The 25,275-nt window shown below is 43.0% G+C and overlaps 2 protein-coding genes across 5 annotated transcripts in view; both read left to right on the plus strand.

Annotated features, from left to right (window-relative positions):
- Positions 1-25,275, plus strand: part of LOC307074774 (NACHT, LRR and PYD domains-containing protein 3-like) — a 78,905-nt gene that overhangs the window by 1,259 nt on the left and 52,371 nt on the right. Inside the window, exons 2-12 of one of the 3 annotated variants that reach the window (XM_079735111.1) lie at positions 370-466; positions 1,063-1,176; positions 7,724-7,837; positions 8,001-8,070; positions 8,255-8,480; positions 13,975-15,754; positions 16,199-16,372; positions 16,848-17,021; positions 22,627-22,800; positions 22,977-23,023; positions 23,359-24,320. In XM_079735111.1, coding sequence (XP_079591237.1) covers positions 384-466; positions 1,063-1,176; positions 7,724-7,837; positions 8,001-8,070; positions 8,255-8,480; positions 13,975-15,754; positions 16,199-16,372; positions 16,848-17,021; positions 22,627-22,800; positions 22,977-23,023; positions 23,359-23,912 — 3,510 coding nt within the window. In that variant the 5' untranslated portion in view covers positions 370-383 and the 3' untranslated portion in view covers positions 23,913-24,320. Of the gene's footprint in view, positions 1-369; positions 467-1,062; positions 1,177-7,723; positions 7,838-8,000; positions 8,071-8,254; positions 8,481-13,974; positions 15,755-16,198; positions 16,373-16,847; positions 17,022-22,626; positions 22,801-22,976; positions 23,024-23,358; positions 24,321-25,275 lie in introns of those variants that run through there. The other 2 variants (XM_079735109.1, XM_079735110.1) reach the window with 2 other exon arrangements.
- LOC307074772 (NACHT, LRR and PYD domains-containing protein 3-like) overlaps positions 7,730-25,275 on the plus strand; it is a 408,596-nt gene continuing 391,050 nt past the window's right edge. For both annotated transcript variants that reach the window (XM_079735098.1, XM_079735097.1), the window contains exon 1: positions 7,730-7,843. The gene's annotated coding sequence lies outside the window, so the exon portion shown is untranslated. The remainder of the gene's footprint in view (positions 7,844-25,275) is intronic.

Genomic DNA, 25,275 nt, shown 5'->3' on the forward strand with positions numbered 1-25,275 from the left:
TTTATATGGGATCTGTGGTTCAGTAAAGTGACAGAATTCAGACTTTGTTCCAGTAGAGAAATTATTCAAACATTCTTTACTTTTTTAATTTTACCACAATGCATGTTTTAAGTCTTTTGTATATCTTTTTTGTGTTGTAGTTTAAGCACAGTTGCGGTCTCCAAGGTGTTTAATTCTCATCTCTCAGTTCTCATCTGCTGTACACATCTGCACTGTAGTGAGGGCAGTGTGGTTATGTTGTGGGGTTCATATTGACGGTCTATGACGTCCATAATGTTTTAATGTGACGCAGTCACAATAATCTCTCTCAATAAACAGCTAAAGTTCAGAAGGCAAATGAAGTGATGGATGAGTTGTGTTTGTGTCCAGGTCTCCAGTCTACTATGGATGAGGAGAGAGAGGAGAGGGGTCCTACCTCTAAGACCACTCTGTCTGGGGAACTTGGCCCCCGGAGCAAAGCTAAGAGGTAAGAAGAGGATCTTTCTGTCTGTGACTGATGTCCATCTCCGAGCTCAGCAGTGATACATCATGACTACATCATTAGTCTGAGTAAAAGCTGTGTGTGTGTTGAAGGCCAGAGCAGCAGCAGAGGGCAGACTCCCCTGGACCCAGCAATCGTATGAATAAAATTAATATTAAGACGACTTGTAGCAGACTTTACAGGTTTAATGTTTAAAGGTTCAATGTCTTTCAAACTGCCCCATTTATTGAATCAGTTTGAATTGATCTTAGGAGCTGAAGTGATATATTGAAACAAATAATCCATGAAGAATAACACAGGTCTGGGTTGAAATGTAGAAACTCTATTTTCTATGTTAGCTAAATGCATTGTGAATCAACACTCTATGCACAGTATGAAGGGTACTGTTTTTATGTCAATATGTTGGTGCTTAAATGCCATAATAACTTCATTTTTCAGCTCCCCTTTATATTTATATTTCAAAAATCATAGAAAGATTATTGAAATGGAATGTCATGAGATAATAGTTGGGTAGCCCTGCAATAAATGATGATGAAACGATATCCACAAATCCTAACTTCCAGATGATGTTTGTTTTTCAGAAGGAGGCAGGAGAGAGCAGACTCCGCTGGACCCAGCTGTGTCTCCATGAAGAGTGACTGGTCTATGGATCTACCTGTTAACTTTAAAGATGGACGCCCCTCCAGAGAGGAGAGGTAGGAGTTTCAAACAGACGATAAAAGAGACAAGTTGGTTGTTATCAGACTCTACTGATACTGATGTTTACAAGCAAGGGCGTAACTTTGGGTCTACCTTTGGGGGGGTTAAACTCGCGGCATATTTATTTAATCAATCATCTTCTTGTGTAAAAGGTAACATGCCAATTTGCCGTTCCTGTATTAGAAATACATTGCGATACCTTTACTGATTTTGGCTTCTTTTTGACTATTTATGCCATAATGACACAGTAGTAAAATTCAGTGTTTAAGCATTAGTCAGCAGTGGCAGCTTCCACTTAATTGATTTTGTGTGTGTCTATCTTATGAAAAAAACACGCAAGAACTTAAAGATTAATCAATTGCATCACTGTATTATTGACACCTACATCCAGCAAATTCACACAATTCAATACAAATGCACAATTCAATAAACATATTGTCGGGCATCACCAGCTCAAACTATCAACATCTAAACAAAAGCAGGTAAATACAAAAGAAGTATAAAAGCATTTCACATAAAAGCACCAAACACCTGTTTGCGTCTTGGTGTAAAAGAAATGAACTGTGCACAAATTGACTTCTTAGTTAAGAGGTCCAATTTGTCCTGATGGATGTTGCACACTGCAACATGGTTCAGCCTCTGCTGTGACATACTTGTGCGTAACCAAGTTTTTAATCGTCGAAGAGCACTAAAGCTCCTCTCTGCCTCAGAGGACGAGACTGGTACCACAAGGAGTAATCTCATCAGAGTTTCGACTTCGGTAAATAATCCTCGCACCTCTGCTGGCAACTCTCTGATAATGTGTGTAGCCTCTCCACAGGAACGGTACATGTAATTGTGTTTGAACATCGGTAGCTGGATTTCCAGCAGCTGGGCATTAATTTCTGGGTAGTCATGAACCACCGGATCAATATTTCCAGAAAGCAAGGTGTTCTCCAGCTTTTGGAGGGTAAGAAGACCACCCTGCTGGAAATGTTCAGTGAACTGTGTGTGAATGGTGTCAAGTACCTTATAAAACTCAACTCTGTAATATTCTATAGGAGTTTTAGGACTGAATCCACTTGATTCTCCATAGCACTCATCAATCATGGCATTGTTATGGGTTCTAAGTCTACAGAATTCACAACTGTAGATGCCCTCTCAAAAAGGTGTTGGAAGGCCTCATCACTCCTCTTGCCATTGAGAGTAGACTGAACCTTACAAACAGCAGCCCGCATACCAGAAACAGTCTCTGTCCTTCTCTGAAGAGACCTGTTGAGACACTCTAGCTCTCCAATAACTGCTTGTGCCATCACAAGACCAACTACAGTGCTGCCTCTCATAAACTGCTGAAATAGACCATTTGCAGTGGTTGCAGTGGGAGAGTTAGTCCCTGCCATTTCCTCTAAGGCAGTGAGGATTGAGTCATACTGTGTTAAAACAGAATGGATGGCACCGTGTCTGACGGTCCACCTAGTAGCACAAAGTGGTTTCAGGGCACTTGAGGTTCCGTGGTCAGATATCGCTATCGTATGAAACATATGTTTGAATTTGCCAGACTGTCCACACAAAACTCCTAATTGATGAACCCAGTCAAGGGCATCTCGCACAACTATAGAAGCTGTGCATGCCTTCTGTGCTATCAAATTAACACAGTGTGCTCCACAGTGCACATACAAAGCAAGTGGTTGTTTCTTCCTAATGTGAGCCTGTGTTCCAGAATATTTGCCAGACATATTTGCTGCGCCATCATATGTCTGCCCACGCAGAGCTGACAATGGCAAATTTAGTCTGCAGATAACATCTAATACTACATTTGCAAGAGATTCTCCTGTGGTCTCATGCACTGAATACATCCCAATGAATTCCTCATGAGGATTTAAGTCATGATCCACATAACGAAGACATACAGATTCTTGTTCTTGACCTGATATGTCTTGTGTCCCATCAACAATCAAGGCAAACTGTGTGACTGGGAGGCATCTAATAGTGTCAGCTATTCCTCTTATAATGTCTTTGCTCATTATGCCTAGTACCTCGTTTTGAATGAGAGGACTTGTGTAATCCTGCTTGCGTGTCTCTAACCACTTCTGAAAAGCAGGGTCATCCTCTGCCTTTTCTTTCAGATGTTGGGATAGATTACCCTTCTCTTCCACATGACCTCGTAGCGGTAAACCTTGCCTAGCTAAGTATTTGATTGAGCCTACAATCTTCATCAATCCATACCTTGCTTCCTCCTGTTGTCTGGCAACAGCTGAAGAAAGCTGTGAAGCTATAGTGTTACCTTTTTGTGCATAGATGTTCACGGCATGGATATGCAACTGACTTTTTGCATGTTGTGAGAACTTCTGGATAGCTTTTTTCCAATTTCTAAAGCCAACACTCACAAAGGCAGGGTCACACTTGCTTGCATATGTTGGCTGATTCAAAAAAACCTTGGCACAGTGAAAACATATGACTCCTTGTAAAGTGGCACTGTAATGTAACCAAGGAAAAGTTTTGAACCATTTCTCTTGAAAAGACAACACACAGTTATCTCGCTTCTGCACTACTATAAGCTTAGGGTCAGGTTGTGCAGGCTTTGTGCAGGTGAGGATGTCTGAAACATCAAATCCCTGGGGCTCAATATCCTGTAACATATGACATGAAAACTTGTCACTCTCTGAAATAACAATCCTATTAAATGAATGTATTGATCAATAATGCTCTTCACAGCTAAATTATGTTCCCTTGTGTTCTCACATGCTCATTTGCCTGACTGCTGCCCTCATCATGTGACCCTCTGTGGGGAAACCACAGCAACCAAATTACTTACTTTACACAAGATCTCTCATTCAAAACTAAATACTAGGCACAATGAGCAATGTCAAGATAAGTCAGCACTTTTTGAAAGGGCATCTACAGTTTTATTTACACTTAAAACCCGTAACTGGGATTCTGGGATTCCTCAGAATTAAGAGTATGTTACAAATTAAATTAATTATTATTCATATTATTATTATAACAATGCCTAGAGTTTGACAACCCCCCAAGTGCTATAGTAGAGAATCAAGTGGTTTCAGTCCTTAAACTCTTATGGAATACTACAGAGTAGTATGCAGTTCAGTGTTCTGACAGTGTATGGCATGCACAATTTTGTTTGAGGTCTCTTACCTGGTCATCTGTGCCTCCTGCGCTGCCTGTCTCTGTGCTCTCTCTCCCTCACTTTGGCCATCTGACCCTTTGTCGCCTCCTCTGTCTCCTTCTTCTTCTCTCTCTGGTCACCTGACCCTCTGTCTCCTCCTCGCTCTCCTTCAATTGCTCTGTCACCTCCTCTGTCTCCTTCTTCTCTCTCTCTCTGGTCACCTGACCCTCTGTCGCCTCCTCGCTCTCTTTCAATTGCTCTGTCACCTCCTCTGTCTCCTTCTTCTCTCTCTCTCTGGTCACCTGACCCTCTGTCGCCTCCTCGCTCTCCTTCAATTGCTCTGTCGCCTTCTCTCTCTTTCTGGTCACCTGTCCCTCTGTCGCCTCCTCTCTCTCCTTCAATTGCTCTGTTGCCTCCTCTGTCTTCTTCTTCTCTCTCTTTCTGGTCACCTGACCCTCTGTCGCCTCCTTGGCCATTTCCCTCTCTTTCCCTCTTCTCCTGATATATAAAAAAATATTAAATGGGTTGAGAGGTGGTATCGATATCAGTTTTGGAGAATATGTGTTCCCTCACCAAAAAGTTGTAAAGCATTTTAAACTCCTTTTGCCCACTTACTAGCACATTTAGACTGCTACACATTTTTGTATAAAATAATAATAATAATAATACCATTATTATTATTATTATTATTATTATTATTATTAATAATAATAATAACAATAATGCTGTTTCAATGTTTCCTACGAGCAAGCCTACTCACATGCACCGTCATTAACCGTTGTGTGTGTGTGTATGTGTGTGTACAGTACAGGAGTGCACGCTCAAAAGGAGTGGTGTAACCTCTGAACTAGCCCACAGGAGCTAGCTGTCAATGGATGACATCTCTAAGTAAATTAATGCATTCCCCCAAAAAACTGTATGTGTGACTGTATGGGAGCAAACAGCAATTTGGTCTCTGTACTCACATTGCATTTTACCCACCCGTAACCGAGTACGTTTGAGGCAGTGGGTTCTAGAATCTTAGTTTGAGGACGTCTATCGATGCCATTACAACGTAGCCTATGCTAATCATATAAAGTTCACATAGTTAGCTAGCTAGCTCTTACAAAGCGGGAAATAAATATCTGGCATGAATCAGGAATTATTCAGATCGTCTGGTTTTACTGCACATAGCACACCAACGATACTGTTTGAATGTGAAATTATGCTCTCAATCGAAAATTATTTTGTTTCTCCACTGATACCTCTTTATTTTGAGGGTTTATGGGGAAAGTGAAGGTCCCTCTCCACTTTAAATGGAGGCGTAAACTATCCAGGTAGTGAAAAAATATAGAGTGGATGATAACACCTAACTTAACAATACGGATATTTACCTCCTTATCGTCAGGATTTTTACTCCTTTTGGCTTTTGGCTCCTTTGACGACCAACAATTAAAAATTGTTGTCTGGCCCTGGCTGCCTTTCAGTGTCCTTTTCATATCCATTCATAGTTAGCATTAGTCTTCTCTTACTATTCACCCCAGCGACCTTGCGAAATAGTTCGGGTAATACCAAGTAGTCGGTGGGCTGGGGGGGGGGGGTACATTATAGATTATCAAAACATGATACTATCTTGCTGACAAATTAAATTAATAAAGAAAACAAACAAGGTATTAATTCAGAATATTAAATTTTTTTGTTCATCTGAATTATGTGTGATGATATTGAGGGGGTTATATTAGCTGGATCTGATTATTGAGGGGGTTATAACCCCTCTAACCCCCGCGTAAATTACGCCTATGTTTACAAGTCAGGGGATTTATAATAGATTGTGTGTGTGTGTGTGTGTGTGTGTGTGTGTGTGTGTGTGTGTGTGTGTGTGTGTGTGTGTGTGTGTGAGAGTCTCCATCATGGGGTCCATGGGATCATGGGAGTAGTGAGAATTCCCCCAAATGACCCTAAATTCAGCCTGCACACCCGTCGTAATTGCCGCTGTTAATGCAAACAGATGCATATTGCTCCAGAAAACGATTTTAGATAATGTGCTTACTGTCGACCATCAAAACAGAGCGCAAACAAGCCTTATCAAGGACAGGATACATAGGCACCGTTTCTTCTAGCGAGAACGCGTGTTAGTGCTACCAAACTATTCAAAGTACTATTATTTATTTGACGTTAATATTTTCAGATACGTAAGCCTAAACCACAAAACTAGTTGAGGGTTTTTTCCTACCTGCAAGCATCCTCCAACTGCAATCTTTGGTTATTTATTTTTTAATTCTGCTATACTTTAATAGTATTCTTTCTGTTCAAATCTGTTCAGTGTTCCAAATTATTTGTTATAAAATGCAACATTAAGTTAATTGTTAGATAAGTGTTGTTTAAATAAAAGGCTTTTTAAATTTAAAATAATCGTGGGACGTATCGAACCGTGGGTCAAAAATCATGATACAAACCGAATTGTGAGTTGGTGTATCCCTTGTGCAGACCACTCCATATCACAAACCATTTTTCCCAATTCTTCCATTGATGAAGACATGCAAATATTCCCAGTCGAAGCGAGGGTTCAGGTATTCCCAACAAAGTTAAACCTGTCAATCTGGTACCCTCGCTCACCATTATGTATACATCATGGACAAGCAGGGTCGTGCACAGGGGGTTGCTCAGGTTGCCCGGGCAACTGGCCATATGCCCTCCTCGACTCACGTTGCCCATCCGAGGAAAAAATGTGAAAAAAAAAATGAAAACACACAATAGATGCAGAATTTCATGTAGGCCTAGATAAAAAACAAAATCGCCACACAAAACAATTCATAAAGTAAATGTAGCCTCATTCACTTCTATCACTTCCGGAGCAAAGCTAAGAGGTAAGAAGAGGATCTCTCTGTGTGTGACTGATGTCCATCTCAGAGCTCAGCAGTGATACATCATGACTCCATCATTAGTCTGAGTAAAAGCTGTGTGTGTGTTGAAGGCCAGAGCAGCAGCAGAGGGCAGACTCCCCTGGACCCAGCAATCGTATGAATAAAATTAATATTAAGACGACTTGTAGCAGACTTTACAGGTTTAATGTTTAAAGGTTCAATGTCTTTCAAACTGCCCCATTTATTGAATCAGTTTGAATTGATCTTAGGAGGTGAAGTGATATATTGAAACAAATAATCCATGAAGAATAACACAGGTCTTGCTAGAAATGTAGAAACTCTATTTTCTATGTTAGCTAAATGCATTGTGAATCAACACTCTATGCACAGTATGAAGGGTACTGTTTTTATGTCAATATGTTAGTGCTTAAATGCCATAATAACTTCATTTTTCAGCTCCCCTTTATATTTATATTTCAAAAATCATAGAAAGATTATTGAAATGGAAAGTCATGATAGTAGTTGGGTAGCCCTGCAATAAATGATGATGAAACGATATCCACAAATCCTAACTTCCAGATGATGTTTGTTTTTCAGAAGGACGCAGGAGAGAGCAGACTCCCCTGGACCCAGCTGTGTCTCCATGAAGAGTGACTGGTCTATGGATCTACCTGTTAACTTTAAAGATGGACGCCCCTCCAGAGAGGAGAGGTAGGAGTTTCAAACAGACGATAAAAGAGACAAGTTGGTTGTTATCAGACTCTACTGATACTGATGTTTACAAGTCAGGGGATTTATAATAGATTGTGTGTGTGTGTGTGTGTGTGTGTGTGTGTGTGTGTGTGTGTGTGTGTGTGTGTGTGTGTGTCCGCAGGCAACCCAAGGAGAAGTCAAAGGTTACTAGTGCTCAGTCTGTACAGCAGCATCAATCAGAGCTGATCAAGGTGTGTAAATGTCCACCAAGACATTTGACTTCAGCTCTACATTAACATCAGAAAGCATCTCTTGTGGAGCTCATAGTCTCCAGGCTTCCCTCTTTAGACCAGCGGACGTGAATCCAGGACAGATGCTTCTGATGTCCTCAGTGAGTTCAGAGTAAAGTTCTCCTTGATGTTTGTTCTGTTCCAGAGGGCTGAGGAGAACGCACACGCTTTCCTCGACAAGGAGCTGAAGAAGCTCTGGAGGGGTCTCTTCCCAGATTACCCACAATGCTCAGAGGGTCAGAGGGAGGAGGAGGTGGTGGATGGTAAGAAGGAGGAGCAGAGGAGGTGCGCCATAGAGGGAGTGGTGGACATCACAAAGCTCTGCCTGATGGAGATGAACCAGGAGGAACTGGCCGACACACTGTGGGGCGGTAAGAGACTCTTATTTTGAAGACAGAATGAATAATTATTTCAAAGAGCAGAATGAGACTCTTATTTGTTCTGTTCAGACTAAATGACATACTGTAATATTTTTCACATTCCTATGTAGGGGTGTGCACGGGTACACGTGTGCACGTGTAACCGGTTAGTAAATCATAACCGTTTAGGAAAAATCAGTAAACGAAAATCGTAAAAAAAAAAAAAACGCACCATTGTTTCAACGGGAATCGCGACGGTCCATACTTAACATAAAGTGTACATATTTATAATTTGGAATTCGTCCCAGCCTTTATACCACAGATATTATAGGGTCTATATCAGGGGTATTCAACTAAAATTCAAATAGGTCCAGTTAGAGAAAATGTCCTCAAGCAAAGGTCCGGATCATTATGTCTAACTTGCGTTATGATTCAGTGTGATATATATTGAAGTATCCTAGTATCCATTTCGACAATATTTATTGTCACTTTTATACAATTATACAGATAATACTGAAGATATGTATTATTTAAGGAGGTTCAACTGACTCAACTGAAACTAATCTCTTCAAGTAAAAGAAGGTCTGCATTTAAAATCAAAATGGTGAACATAAATATAATAATAATCTTAAAATAAAGATAAAAAATATATACTTTATTTAAAAAAAATAAAATAAAGTATAGCAGCAGCTTGAGTTTCCCCTTTTTCTTTTTGAACGTTTTAACAGTCTCAACCAATTTCAAAAACAGATATCTCAACACAATTGAACAGTTTTAGCTTGTCTTTCTTTCCCTCTTTTATGCACCCCCCGCCCCCCACTTTCTGTTGTTCAGTGAGAGAACTGAGCTCTAGCTTGTCCTGCCAGGAGTTTAAATCTAGGCTGGAATGATGTCAGGGCCATTCTCATGCACATGTGCAGGTGCTCATTGGTGAGCCTGGATCGATATTTACTTTTAATTATGTTCATTGCAGAGAAAGCTGCCTCACAGCTGTATGTGGAGCCAAGCATGGTCAATGTGTACAGGGCTACTTTCCTCAGACCTGGGAAAGCTGTCTCAGAGACCATTTGGAGTCAGAAAGTGGCGGGTCAGTTATTCCAAACTGCTCTTTCAGCGCCACATCTGCTTGGAGATCAATCAGTTGCATCTGGAGAGGCCCAGCATTTGCCCATTTGAAGTGCTGTGTGACTTCCTTTGAGAACCCACTGACATCTGTTATTAGAAACTGGTTCTGAATGAACAAGGTGAGCTGCTGTCCAAAATGGAAGCTGTCAAAACGTTTGGAGAAGTTTACAATCAGCTTATCGACAAAGTCACCAAAAGAAGACACATCTCTCTGTCCCTGAACCTGTTCCTGCACTGCTGGGAAGTGTGCACAGTCTCCCTGCAGGTCTTCCTTGAACACCTCTATTTTCCTCTGAAAGGAGCGGACAGCTGTCATCAGTTCACAAATTGTATTGTCCTTGCCCTGTAGCTTCAAATGAAGTTTGTTAAGGTGTGAAGTGATATCAACCAAAAAGGCCACATTATCCATCCTTTTCTGATCTTTTAAAAAGAGAGAAAACTCTGTTGCCTTCTGACTTCTGAGCTCTTCCAAGAAAGCTGCTACTTCCCTTCTGATGGACCAAAAGCGCTCTAACACCCTGCCTTTGCTAAGCCATCTCATGTTGCTGTGCAGCAACAGATCATCAGCGTTTGCATCAACTTCTCTGAGGAATTCCCTGAGCATACGATGCTGATAGGAAGAGGATGCCCTGAGAAAATTTATCATCTTCATCATTGTGTTCATCACTTCAGGATGCTCATCTGACAGGGTGGAGCACAGGACAGATTGGTGTATTATACAGTGGTAAGAGATGAGCTCGTCCTCTTTCATTCTTGCCACAGCTCCTTTCTCTCTCCCTATCATGGCAGGGGCTCCATCTGTGGTTATTGAAACCACTTGTTTTGGCCCTATTCCTCGCTTTGTTAACATCTCCTTAATGGCCAGGTAGATGTCCTCTCCTCTTGTACTGGTCTTAAGGGGAGTTACACCTAACACATCTTCACAGAACTCTTTCTTTTCTTGGTTGAAGAACCGTACATAAATTAACAGCTGAGCATTGTCAGACACATCAGTGGACTCATCTACAGCTAAGCCTACACATGGTACCTTATGAATGGCTTCATCCAGCTGGGCTAGCACATCCTGGGTTAACATTTCACTTTTCTTTGTGGCTGATGATGCTGACATGGGTATTTGCTTTATTTTGTCACAAAACTCTTCTTTTTGTTTCCCCTCAAGTAAGGTTTCAGCTACTGCACTCGTCCACTCCTTGACAACCCCTCCATCAGTAAATGGCTTTTTGTGTTGACCCAAAATCCAAGTGACTCTGAGGGAACATTCATTAGCACGTTGTTGGGCAGTGAATGAATGGGTCAGGATCCGGGTGGATTGTTCATATTGGGCTCTGAGACTGCTTATTTTTTGTGACCGCAGTTCAGACTTGAGTGGGTATGTCTGGTGAAAAACTTTGTGCTTTGTCTCATAGTGGCGTTTCACGTTGCCACTTTTTATGAGTGCCACTGTCTCTGAGCATATGAGACAGACTGGTTTTGTGGTTCCAGTGGGAAGAATGAACATGAATGAGTCTGTCCATTCTGGGTTGAAAACTCTGTTTTCGCTGTCCACTTTTCTCTTCTTAGAGAGCGCCATGTGTAGTTATTCTTCTGATTCGGCTCACTCTGTCTATCTCACTCTTCTCCCGCTGCCTTTCTCACTCTTCTCCTGCTGTATTTCTCACTCTTCTCCCGCTGTATTTCTCACTCTTCTCCCGCTGTCTTTTTAACTCTTCTCCCGCTGTCTTTCTCACTCTTCTCCTGCTGTCTTTCTCACTCTTCTCTCGCTGTATTTCTCACTCTTCTCCCGCTGTCTTTCTCACTCTTCTCCCGCTGTCTTTTTAACTCTTCTCCCGCTGTCTTTCTCACTCTTCTCCCGCTGTCTTTCTCACTCTTCTCCCGCTGTCTTTTTAACTCTTCTCCCGCTGTCTTTCTCACTCTTCTCCCGCTGTCTTTTTTAACTCTTCTCCCGCTGTCTTTCTCACTCTTCTCCCGCTGTATTACTTACTCCTACTCTTCTCCCGCTGTATTACTTACTCCTACTCTTCTCCCGCTGTCTTTCTCTTTCTTCTCCCGCTGTCTTTCTCACTCTTCTCCCGCTGTCTTTTTAACTCTTCTCCCGCTGTCTTTCTCACTCTTCTCCCGCTGTCTTTCTCACTCTTCTCCCGCTGTCTTTCTCACTCTTCTCCCGCTGTCTTATCTGCCTTCTCCCGCTGTATTATTCACTCTTATCTGACTTTTTTCTCTGTAATTCTCGCACTTCTCATCTCGCATGATCGCTCACTGTCTGTGAGACGGGCAGCCTGCGCCGGGAATGCACAGATTCGATTGGCTGAGTAGCATCACGTGGGATGGCTTAACTCGAATGCAATTGGTCAGTGGATTTCCTGATTCGCTAAACCAGTACCGTAAAGTCTAGAAACGCTGCGCCGGTCGCGCCCCGTCAACATTTAAAATACTTATTTTTTTACTATAAGTCCGGCTCCGTATAGGACGGCGTCTGGGTCCGGACCCGGACCGGGGTCCGCCTGTTAGTGACCCCCGCTATAGGGTCTATAGCAGGGGCCTTCAATTAAAATTTAACAAGGTCCAGTTACTCAAAATTCCTTCCAAGAAAGCTCCGAACCTCTAACCTACCACGTCCTAATAGGCTACTTTTGTCAAATACAATCAACACGGCATATTTTCTTATAATTTCAGATGTATTTATTTTCAATTTCCAAATAGCTGACTTTTAACCATGAAAAACAAGTAAGACAAAGTAACACATTTTATCATTTCAAGTAAACAAAACAGGTACATTAGGCCTGCATTTCAAGTAAACATAAAAAGTGCATAAGGCCTACATTTCAAGTAAGCAGAACAGGAACACTAGGCCTACACTTCAAATAAACACAAAGTGCATTAGGCCTACATTTCAAGTAAGCAAAACAGGTACATCAGGCCTACATTTCAAATAAACACAAAAAGAGCATTAGGCCTTCATTTCAAATAAACACAAAAAGAGCATTAGCCCTTCATTTCAAGTAAGCAAAACAGGTACACTAGGCCTACATTTCAATTAAGCAAAACAGGTACCCCATCTGTAGTGACTGAGACAACCTTTGTTAGATCAATCCCCCTCTTTGACAGCATCTCCTTAATGGCCTCATAAATATCTTCTCATCGTGTGTGTGTCTCAAGTGGTGTTAGACCCAACAGGTCCTCACAGATCTCTTTCTTGTCTTGATGAAAAAATCTCACATAAACCAAAAGCTGGGCATTATCCGTTACATCTGAAGACTCATCAATGGCTAAGGATGGGGCACTCTGAACATCCGCATCAAGCTGTGACAGTGCGTCATCTGATAACATTTCAGATTTCTGGTTGTCGTTGCAGCTGACATTGGGATTTGCTTTTCACACAATTCATCCCTTTGTTTACAAGTAAGGTCTCGGCAGCGGCGTTCAAGCACTCCTTCACAACAGTCGGTCACTGAAAGTATTTTTATGTTGCCCCAAAATCTATGCAATCTTAAGTGAGCATTCATTTGCACGTTGCTGGCCTGTAAATGAGTGTGTGAAGACTCGTGTAGACCTCTCATACTGAGCTCTCAGCTCAGATATTTTCCATGCTCTTACTTCTGACTTCTTGGAATACTTTTCCTCGAAGGATCTGTGTTTGGATTCGTAATGCCGCTTAATATTCCCGCTTTTTATCAGCGCCATGGTTTAAACACATAAAAGACACAACAAACGTTTAGTACTGCCTTGCGGGAGAATAAACATGTATTGGTCATCCCATTCATGTTTAAAATGTCTGTTTTCGTGGTCAACTTTCCTAATTTTCGAGCAAGCCATTTTCTCATTCCAAATCTCTCTTCCGGTAAACAAACGATTTGATTGGCTATTTTTTGAGTGACGCTATTACGCACTTTACAGACGGAGGGAGAGGGGGAGTTCAGTGAGTGCATGATCTTCGCTCTGTGAAGACTCTTTTTGCTGTTTTTATGCTGTACTACGGACTATTCTGCCGTTCAATTTGTATTTCAGGGAGAAATGTCTTTATTAACATAATCAAAAAAATCTCATTATTTTAAATTGGTCCTGGGTCCGGATAGGACCGTCACTTGGTCCGGTCCCGGACCGCGGTCCGCCGTTTGGAGATGCCTGGTCTATAGCATGTAACCACGTTTTCTGATTACAGTTTAATGCACTCATTCTTATAGAATTAGACCAATCATTTTGCTGTGGAAATAAAAAACAAAATTATAAATAAATTGTCCAGTCCTTGTCACGACCAGCTTCTTGAACCACAAGTAATGAAGCCAATAAATATCATGAAGTTGATCATTTTACAGGAAATATTGACATTCTTCCACTGATGTCATCATCCACTAACTGATGTCTTCGGTTCATTCTCAATTAGGATCTGTTGCTGTCGAGTGCCAACATAAAATCAAGTCTCATTTGAAGAAGAAATTCCAGCATGTGTTTGAGGGACTCCCTAAAGCAGGAGAGAAAACCAATCTGAATGACTTCTTCACAGAGATCTTCATCACAGAGAGAGGCATTGGAGAAGTCAACAAGGAACATGAGGTCAGACTGATTGAAACAGCTTCCAGGAAACAGGCCAAGGAAGAAACGCCAATCAAATGTGAAGACATCTTTAAACCCTTACCTGGAAAAGATCAACAAATCAGGACAATAATGACAACTGGAGTGGCCGGCATTGGTAAAACCGTCTTAACAAGCAAGTTCACTCTGGACTGGGCTGAGGGCAAAGCCAACCGTGACATACACTTCACATTTCTCCTCACTTTCAGAGAGCTGAATTTACTGAAAGGGCAAAAGTTTAGCTTGGTGGAACTGCTTCATCACCTCTTTATTGAGACCAAAGAAGCAGGAATCTGCAGATACGACCGGTTCAACGTTGTCTTCATCTTGGATGGTCTGGATGAGTGTCGACCTCCTCTGAACTTCCAGAACAATCCGATCTGGACTGATGTCACAAAGCCGACCTCAGTGGACGTGTTGCTGACAAACCTCGTCAGGGGCGACCTGCTTCCCTCCGCTCGCATCTGGATAACCACACGCCCTGCGGCGGCCAATCAGATCCCTGCTGAGTGTGTTGACATGGTAACAGAGGTGAGAGGGTTCACCGACCCACAGAAAGAGGAGTACTTCAGAAAAAGATTCAAAGAGGAGATGCTGGCGAACGAAATCATCTCCCACATCAAGAAATCACGAAGCCTCCACATCATGTGTCACATCCCAGTCTTCTGTTGGATCACTGCTACAGTTCTGGAGAACATCTTCAAAGAAAAACAGATAAAAGAGACGCCCAAGACCGTGACTCAGATGTACATCCACTTCCTGAGGGTCCTGTCCATACAGGGGGACAGGAAGTATCATGGGAGAGCTGAAACAGATCCAGACTGGAGTTCAGAGAGCAGGAATATCATTTTTAGTCTGGGAAAACTGGCTTTTAATCAGCTGGAGGAAGGAAACCTGATCTTCTACGAGGCAGACCTGACAGAGTGTGACATCGACATCAAAGCAGCCTCACTGTGCTCAGGAGTGTTCACCCAGATCTTTAAAGAGGAGTGTGGGCTGTACCAGGCCAGGGTGTTCTGCTTTGTCCATCTGAGCATCCAGGAGTTTCTGGCTGCCCTTTATGTCGTTCTGTCCCTCATCGACACTGGGGTCAATCTCCTCTCAGAAGAACAACCCACCTCTGGGGAAGATGAACTCCTCCTCTACCAGAGTGCTGTGGACAAGGCCTTACAGAGTAAGAACGGACACCTGGACTTGTTCCTCCGCTTCCTCCTGGGCCTCTCTCTGGAGACCAATCAGATTGTCCTACAAGGTCTGCTGGGACAAACAGGAACTAGCTCACTGACCAATACAGGAACAGTGTCTTACATCAAGGAGAAGATAAAAGGAGATCTATCTCCAGAGAGAAGCATCAATCTGTTCCACTGTCTGAATGAGCTGAACGACCGTTCTCTAGTGAAGAAGATCGAACAGTACCTGACAACAGGAAGTGTCCCCCAAAAAACTCTCTCCCCTGCTCAACTGTCAGCTCTGGCCTTCATCCTACTGACATCAGAAGAGGAGCTGGACGTGTTTGACCTGAAGAAATACTCTGCTTCAGAGCAGGGTCTTCTGAGGCTGCTGCCAGTGATCAAAGCCTCCAAAACATCTCTGTAGGTTCACTCGTAACAGGAATTAAAATACACACAACACAATATACATAAAACTAAAATATAAGGTTAAAATAATATGCAAAAGGTCTCTAAGTTCAACAACATGTTTTACTATTCTACTCATAACAGAATAAAGTTAAGTTAAGTTATATAATAATATACAAAACATCTCTGTAGGTGTCCTATTAACGTTTAATGTATTACAGTGCACGTAAGAGAATATTCAGAACAATAGAACATAGAAGTAGTTTTCATTTAAAAACATTTTCAATCTCAACTAAACAACTATTTAACATTTTACATTGAATATATAATGAACATTTATGCATCTAATTATTTAGTATTTTTTGTTAAACTAATTACATTCCTTCATTATGGAATAACTTAAAGATTTATGTTATTTTAATCACAGTTCCTAACATGTTGTGTTTATTTTGTGTGAAGGCTGAATGGCTGTCATCTGTCAGAGAGATGCTGTGAAGCTCTGGCCTCAGTTCTCAGCTCCAACTCTTCTAGTCTGAGAGAGCTGGACCTGAGTACCAATGATCTGCAGGATTCAGGAGTGAAGCTGCTCTCTGCTGGACTGGAGAGTCCACACTGTACACTGGAAACTCTCAGGTCAGTTTTACCCAATGGTCAAACAATAACACCAAAAGGTTCAATATCAGAAGACATTTAACAGATTTACATCCAGAAAGGTTAGGTCATAAATACATTGTTTTCATAAGAATAACTCAACATATTTATATTTTTGTTGGCATGACAGTTTAGGTACACATTATATTCTTAGTTTGTTAATGATGGTATAATGTGTATGTTGTATAAGATTCTGATTATCATGTAGTCAGACAGTAAAGTGCGGTTTAGAGTTGTTTAATAAAGTTTAATAACCTATTAATAAAACTATGTTTAAGTGAAGTATAATGATATTTTTTGTTTTGATAATTTAACATCTGTGTGAAATCTTTTTCTTGATATTTTAAGATCCAGGTTATTCAAATTATTTATTATTTCATGTATTTAAAAAAGCTGGTTATAATTCTCCTATAATTTAATTACAGTTCCTAACAGGTTGTGTTTATTTTGTGTGAAGGCTCAATGGCTGTCATCTGTCAGAGAGATGCTGTGAAGCTCTGGCCTCAGTTCTCAGCTCCAACTCCTCTAGTCTGAGAGAGCTGGACCTGAGTACCAATGATCTGCAGGATTCAGGAGTGAAGCTGCTCTCTGCTGGACTGGGGAGTCCACACTGTACACTGGAAACCCTCAGGTCAGTTTTCATCAATATGCAGATGCACTACAATCCATATCACAGAACAGTTATATTACTCAATTGTCAACAAAATGTATTTTAAAAGCTTAATATGTTTAGTATTCATTATTCAAATTACAAAACATTTATTCACAAATATTAATTGGTTCCAGAATAACATTGTCATATTGCTAAACCAGGCTGAAGAGATAACTCACTATTTTAAAACATTTGTAACCATGTTCAGTACATTTGGTTATATTGATGATATTTGGGTTCAACCAATAGGATGGGTTGATATAGAGACTTCGGGGTCATCTGGGGAAGGGTGAGAGGTCACGAGTGAGCGGGAAAAAGGAGAGAGAGGGAAGAGACAAAGGAGGAGAGAACTTTATTCTCCATAGAGATCGCCCAGCAATATGATGTTTATACATTTACTTCTTAGTTGTTTGACGGTTAAAGGAGTACGGGAGAGAGTGTATGTGGGGCCGGTTTTATTGGTGTTTCTGTTTGTGTCTGGGATGTTTTGGACGGAAACCTCAGTCTTCTCCACTCCCTATAACGGTACCAGGACTTTTTCTTGCACGTGTTAAGAGCGAAGAGTCTATTGTGTTGCAACACTGAGCCCAGACAGGCCTGCACCGTTTATGACGGCACATCACTGACAAAAGGCGCAAGAAAACATGACGGGCGAACAACTAACACATCCGTGCGCACAAATCATTATTGTAAACACTTTAACTGCACTTGCGGTCAGCAGTTATTTGATCGCGATAGCAGGGGCGCTGCCAGGAATTTTGGGCCCTATGAAAGATTCTAATTTTGGGCCCCCCCCCCAACATCATGACTGTTTTTTCAAAACAAAAAACAGTCGATAAAAAAAAAGATTTCAAGACATTTCAAAAAAAAAAAAAAAGGCAATAATATATTATATTATTAATTGCCATCCGCGGGCCGTGGGCCGTGCTGCGTTGGGCTGGGCCCTTAGAATCAGTACCACTTTTCCCCGCCAGGCAGCGCCCCTGCGCGAGAGCAACAATAAAGCCTGTGAGGCAGAAACGATTCATTGAGCGCGCACGTAAAGTGAAGCAGCACACAACTGACACCCCTGCACCCACAAATGCTGTCTTTGCTTCTCATACAAAACATCTAGATGCAATGATAACATGTATTACAATACAATACACAATATACTACAATAAATGTAACATTAACATACAAATTGGTTTACAAACCTGTCGTTTTCTTTTAGAAAAGTTCATCGAATAAGGATGGCTTTTAACTGACTTTATTTGGTAAAGGTTCGGTATGGTATCTATGGAGCTAAAGGAGGGGTATTGTATATGCACGCGTGGAGATACGCTTAGTTGGTCCTCTAATAGATGTTCTGCCTCTAGAGTGTCTGATGTGTTCTGGGTAGCTCTCTCCTTAGACACGGGGCAGGCGTGGCCTCTATGACGTACTACGTGCTCTGATTGGCTAGGGTGTTGAGCGCCCGCCTCTGACCTCCTCGTATGTGTGATGGTGCAAAATTCCACGAGGCGGAATCCGGAACGGATTGAGAAGCAAGGCATATAATCCTCCGTTGCCGAGTATTCTGCTCGCGAATGTTCAGTCGTTGTTAAATAAGATGGATGATGTCAGGGCACGGATTGCTTTCCATTGGGACATCAGAGACTGCAACATCTTATGTTACTGAATCCTGGTTGGTGGTCCTTCTGTACCGGACCACTCGGTCACACCAGCCGAGCACTTCCACATCGCTCGCAAGGATAGAACAGAAGATTCCTGGAAATCCAAAGGCGGCGGAGTTTGTCTCATGACAAACAAGAAATGGTGTGACCCAAGGAATACCAGCGTCCTCTCCACTGGCTGTTCCTCCCACCAGGAACACCTGACCATCTTGTGTCGTCCACACTACCTGCCCCGTGAGTTCACAGCAATCATCCCCATGGCGGTCTACATTCCCCCTCATGCTGAGGAATCCATCCGCATCTTTCCCCATCCGGCGGCTGAGGAAGTTCAAGGTCTCCCCTCCATCCTGAGGACCTTCTACTCTGCAGCTGTGGAGAGCATCCTCACAGGCTGCATATCAGCCTGGTATGGAAGCTGCACCGCACGAGACCGCTCATCAGAGCGAACCATTAGGTTAACCCTCCCCACCCTGGAATATACATACAGCAAGAGGGGGAGGGCTAGAGCCAGGAGAATCAGGCAGGACGCCTCTCACCCAGATGCTGGCCTCTTCACCAGGAGCGTCGCTAGCAATTGAAAACATTCGGGGCTGTAGCCCAGAAGTTAGAGTCCTTTCAAAACGGGGGTTCGGGGGTTTCTCCCCCGAGAAAATTTGAAAATCGGCTGATGAACATGCAATTGTAACGTAGTTTGAGAAGTAAAGGAAAGACCAATCGTCATGTCTGACTCACGTCGGGGCAGGCCTACTGAGTAGGTTAATGTTTACGTTAAGGATAGGAAAGTGCACCACGTGCACCAGCAGCCAAAATGAGGCATTAGAAAGCCTGTAGCCAAATAAACACTGTCATGCGCCTACCCGATGTCAAGTGGACCGGGTTGAATTCACTCTGCGGGACTCCTGAATCTGTGCAAACTAGAGCAGCACTAAACAGCAATATCGACGTGATGCGCTATGCATAGAGAATCAAATTTGCAACATTTTGCAACAAATGATTCTAAATCTGCCCATAAATGTACAAGTCAGGATTTTGCGTTTTCACTGGCTACAATATTGCATCTGTCAGTTGTCAAATTTGCTGAACAAAATGTTAAACTTCAATAATTGCTCATAATCAACCTATATAGTTCATTTATTTAAGCTCTCAATAGCAGATACAGCTTCGCCACATCGGCGGGAAAACCCGGCACACGCAAAGTACATCCATGGAATCAGCCGTTCACAGCCAGTCTGCATGAATCGTATGACAACTGGATGGCAGGGGATGCGGACAAGGAATACACCGCAGGGGGGAACATGAGAGCCCCAGCTCGCCGCATACTAGTAGCCTGGGTGCTTAAAGCGTGGAACAAGCTAGATACGGAGCGGGTGAAAAACTCCTTAAAAGTGTGTGTGTGTGTGTGTGTGTGTGTATGTCACTCTGTTCCAGGGTTTCCGCGGAGTTGTTAAAGGTATTAAAAGGTAGTAAATTAAATTAGCCCAAATTAAGGCCATTAAAAAGTATTAAAAAGTAATAAACGTCCTCTGACGAGGTATTAAATTTCCAACAAGGCCTATGAGTTTTTCAATTTGTGTAATTTACGTGCAGGCCTATCTCCTAAAATTACTAAAACTTGCGTGGATTTATTTTTATGTTGCAGTAGGACCTGAGTGATATCAATGATGTCACGCGGTGCGCGCGCTGAAACAAACCGGATATACCCGGCTGGCTTGCTGCCAAACCACTTCGCAAGTTCGCTTCTGTTAGTTCAAAGTCATTTGAAAGACAATAATGGGGAAATGCAAATGTTCGGACCTCTGGCCGGAGGAATCGATATTTAAAGACTTGTACGGTATAAACGTATCGGGGGATTATTTGTTTATCAACACGGCGGATGCGCGTGTTTGTTTGACTGGTTGCCATGGTTATCTCTGTGTGGTTAATTTGCAGTTGCGGTGTTTATTAGCGATGTTGTCAGATTACTGTTACATCAAACTGTAATCAGATAACGCGGTTATATACTATAGACCCTATAGTATCTGTGGTATAAAGGCTGGGACGGATTTCGAATTCTAAATATGTACAATCCACAACGTTAGCTCTCTGGCTCATAGCTCACCTTACTAAAATACCTCCCATTGCCAAGTCGTTGCTAAGGTCCGTCCTATTTATGTGAAAAACTTTATATTTGGATTGTAAAACGCATGAAAATATAAATGAATGATCTTGATTTATTTTCTTCGGCAGGTGACCATGGTATAAGCGGGATAATGCCCTTAGAGGTGTCAAAAACATGTTTGATGGATCGTAATTAAAGGGGACTACTTTTAGAGGGAGATGAACTCAAACAGAGTATACATTTAATAAGCATGCACTACGAATAAGAGAAAGCATGATTATTAATTAAAGCATTTTAATTGTTTTATTATTTTTGGCAAGCAAGAAGTAGAATAAATGGGATAATCAGTCTTAATAAAACGGTTTGTGCAACCAACCGCACAACAAGACATGATTGCGGCTCTTGTCGCTCTCGTCTCTTCCTGCATATGACATGCGCGTAGAGCGGGGAGTGACGTAGACTGATAATCCCTCTATAGAAAGTACACTGGTGTGAATTTGCGCTACGGTATGGATTTTGACGTTACCGTGAGACCGGTGTGACCGGTAGACAGCCGCGTTTACATGGACACTTCTGATCCGATTAGAAGAGGAAGAACAGCTCAATCAGAATACAATTCTCTGATCGGAATATAATACCATGCGGAATAGAAGAGGTGGTGTAGTCCGCTATAATCAACATGTATACACTTATTCCGATTGGTTTGGGGTGGGTGCGGCTACTTTATAACTTAGAGGGATGGGATCAGCAGCTGCAGTTGTTCGCAATTGGTCAGTCGGTACTTTTATGCATACCGAACTTGACCGCTGTCAAGGAAAGTGGATTTTTTGCCTGATTCACGTCCTTCTTATCGCTCCGTAAGTAGTCCGGTAACTTATCAACCCCAGCGCGTCAGGTTTCTGAGCGACGTCAACGTCTTTGGCGGACTATTTCTCTGCTGTTTTGGCAAGGAGCCGTGTAATAATGTATAGAGCATCGCCGGTCATTATCGAAAATAATACCCTTCAGGGCGCTCAGTTACTCCCCTCTAGACAAAATGGAATTGGTTGCGACGTTGACCCGGCGGCCCAGAAACGTTACCGCCCACAGGGAATTCTCCCAACTCTCCCGATTGTGTGTGTGTGTGTGTGTGTGTGTGTGTGTGTGTGTGTGCGTGCAGTCGTTATTCGATTGCCTGGTAAACATGTACAGTAATATTCATACTGGTTTGAATAATAAATGTTAAAGTATTTCCCATCGTTGCTGAGCAAGAGTTTTGTTCGAAAGTTCAGTGATTGAAACAAATAAAAGCCCGGGCTATTGAAGTGTTACGGTACCACTGTCATGCACCTACCCGATGTCAAGTGGACCGGGTTGAACTCACTGCGGGTCTCTCTTCTTATATCCATCTTACCAAAGATATTTTATTACTCTCCATCTCAATACTCTGATCTCACTAAAAGGCTAGCAGCACGAAACAGCAATATCGACGAGATGCGCTATGCATAGAGAAGAAAGAATACCGACGTTGAATTTGCAACATTTTGCAACAAATTATTCCCAATCTGCCCATATATGGACACGTCAGAATGTTGGGGTTTCCACTGGCTACAATGTTGCATCTGTGGCTGCTGGTAACGCAACCACAAAGAAGTGAACTCTACGGGGCTATTTTCATCATTATGTTTTTTCGTTTTTTTTTGACGGCACAGCGATCCGGGGCTATTCCCAAAAGATCCGGGGCTATAGCCTCGAATCCCCTATATACCATTTTTTCATTTTTTTCTATTTTTAAGGGAAGTACAACGGTACGATTTGTTTATTAACTGTGCGTGTCTGTGCGTGCGTGCAGGTTGTCCGGCTGCCTGGTCACACAGGAAGGCTGTGCTTCTCTGGCCTCAGCTCTGAGCTCCAACCCCTCCCATCTGAGAGAGCTGGACCTGAGCTACAATCACCCAGGAGACTCTGGAGCTGCGCTGCTCTCTGCTGGACTGGAGGATCCACGCTGGAGACTGGACACTCTCAGGTATGGAAAGGACAGCTCACCACTCAGGGACAAAGTCTCCTACGAGGATTCAAGCCGCTGTTAGATGAAGTGGTTTGAAGAGGCAGCTGTCACTCATGTTGTGTACAACGTTACGAGACGGCCGATGATGAAGGTGAATGTTTCAACATGCTGCTCTCACTTTGTTTCCCCCCCAGTGTGGAGCACGGTGGAGTGTGGAGGCTGAAACCAGCTCTAAAGAAGTGTAAGTGTCTGTTTGATTCATCACATCACACACTCACTACTGAGATGTAAAGTCCATCCACACAGCAGGAAGTGAGATCAGATCCTACTGGGAATGAGGATGATGGCTGACATCATGTATCTTCCATATGTTAATACTGTCCAATCATCATGAAGATAACATCTGGGCTCGGGGGAGGGGGGGGGGTGTAGGTGGAGTCTGAAGCAATAGCGTTACTATAACATCACATGACCCCCCCCCCCCCCCTCACATGTCATGTTCAGGAGAACAGTACCAGTGATGATGATGAGGATGAAGAAGGGTTCAGCAGCTCATCATGTCTGGTTCTCCCTCAGATGCCTGTGAACTCACCCTGGACCCCAACACGGCCCACAGACGACTCTCTCTGTCTGAGGACAACAGGAAGGTGACAGGGGCCGGAGAGGACCAGTCGTATCCGGATCACCCAGAGAGATTTGACTCCCAGCCCCAGGTGTTGGGTAGAGAGGCTCTGACTGGCCGCTGCTACTGGGAGGTAGAGAGGAAAGGAGATGTTAGGATAGGAGTGACATACAGAGGAATCACAAGGAGAGGAGGGGGTGATGACAGCTGGCTTGGATGGAACAACAAGTCCTGGGGTCTTTATTGTTCTGATGTTCGTTACTCTGCCCGGTACAACGGTAGATATACAGACCTCCCTCCCCCCCCCGCTGGCTCCACCAGAGTAGGAGTGTATCTGGACCGGCCTGCTGGCTCTCTGTCCTTCTACAGAGTGTCCCCAGGTGGAGGAGGGTCCTCAGACACACTGACACACCTCCACACCTTCTGGTCCTCCTTCACCCAGGAGGACCTCCTCCCTGGGGTGGGGGTAGGGTGGAGGTGCAGCGTCTCTGTGATCCCTCAGCGGTAGGGGGGGTCCTCAGTGGGGTCCTTGGGGTGGAGGACCTCCTCCCTGGGGTGGGGGTAGGGCCCTCCTCGGGAACCACATCCTCAGCGTCTCTGTCAGTTATAGAAACACGCACACGCACACACACACACACACACACACACACACACACACACACACACACACACACACACACACACACACACACACACACACACACACACACGGGCACATGAAGGGTGTGTGGGGGGGGTGAGGTTCAGGGTGAGGGTGAGGGGGGTTATGGCCTGGTGGCTCATTATCTCTGTCAGTTATAGTCTCTCTCTCTCTCTCTCTCTCTCTCTCTCTCTCTCTCTCTCTCTCTCTCTCTCTCTCTCTCTCTCTCTTTGTGTCTCTCTCGCTCTCTCTTTGTCTCGCTCTCTCTCTCTCAAATTCAATTCATATTCAAAAAACCTTTATTGGCATGACTATTGGTAAACCAAACAGTGTTGCCAAAGCATTACAGTATTACAAATATTACGATAATAACAATATGGAACGTCAGAACAATATGTACATATATCAACCTGTAACAATATAACATAACATACAGATATACATATGTACATATATTAAAAAAAAAAGGCCTTAAATTAATGAAATGAAGAGCTACATAAAACGCATTATAGGTTACTAATAATCATTAATCAATCCAACAGTGAGGCCTGGTGTAGAATGTCATCCTCTCATGTTGTGGCAAGCTGAAATAAACTGTCCTGCGAGGACGGAGCTCTCTTTTCTCTCTCCCATTAATATTTGTAGTTGGTCTACATGGGAGTTTATAAAATGTGGGTGTTTTTGGCCGAATTTGCTAATGTATATTTCGTGGACATTTTTGAATTTGGGTCAGTGTAGGAGGAAGTGCTGCTGGTCTCTACAGCAGCTTCTTCACACTGCTGGCACAGCCGCTCCTCTTGGGGCAGCCATGACTTCTTATGGCGGCCTGTTTCTATGGCCAGGCTGTGAGCGCTCAGTCTGTACTTTGTTAACAACACTCTGTGTCTAACATCAGTGACTGTGGTCAGGTAGGGGGCCACAGTGTGCTGTCTATTTAGGGCCAGATAACCCTGCATTTTGCTCTGTGTGTGTGTTTTAGTGTTCCAATGGGTGAGGTAGGTTTGTTTCTGATGTTTTATAATTTGGTTGAGTCTAATTGATATGTTCTCCGACTGGTCCTGAGGCAGAGCAGGGGGGGAACCTGTCTGTGGACAGAGCCTCAGGACCAGCTGAGTGAGAGGACTCCTGTTCATCTCTTGGCTTTGCAGGGCTTTGTGCTGGAAGGAGTGGGGGTCACTTTGTTTTAGATGTATCCGATATTTAATTGATCGTTTTTGGATTTTTAATAGAA

The sequence above is a fragment of the Pollachius pollachius genome (genome assembly GCF_949987615.1).
Source record: "Pollachius pollachius genome assembly, chromosome: 4".
NCBI classification, from domain to species: Eukaryota; Metazoa; Chordata; class Actinopteri; order Gadiformes; family Gadidae; genus Pollachius; species Pollachius pollachius.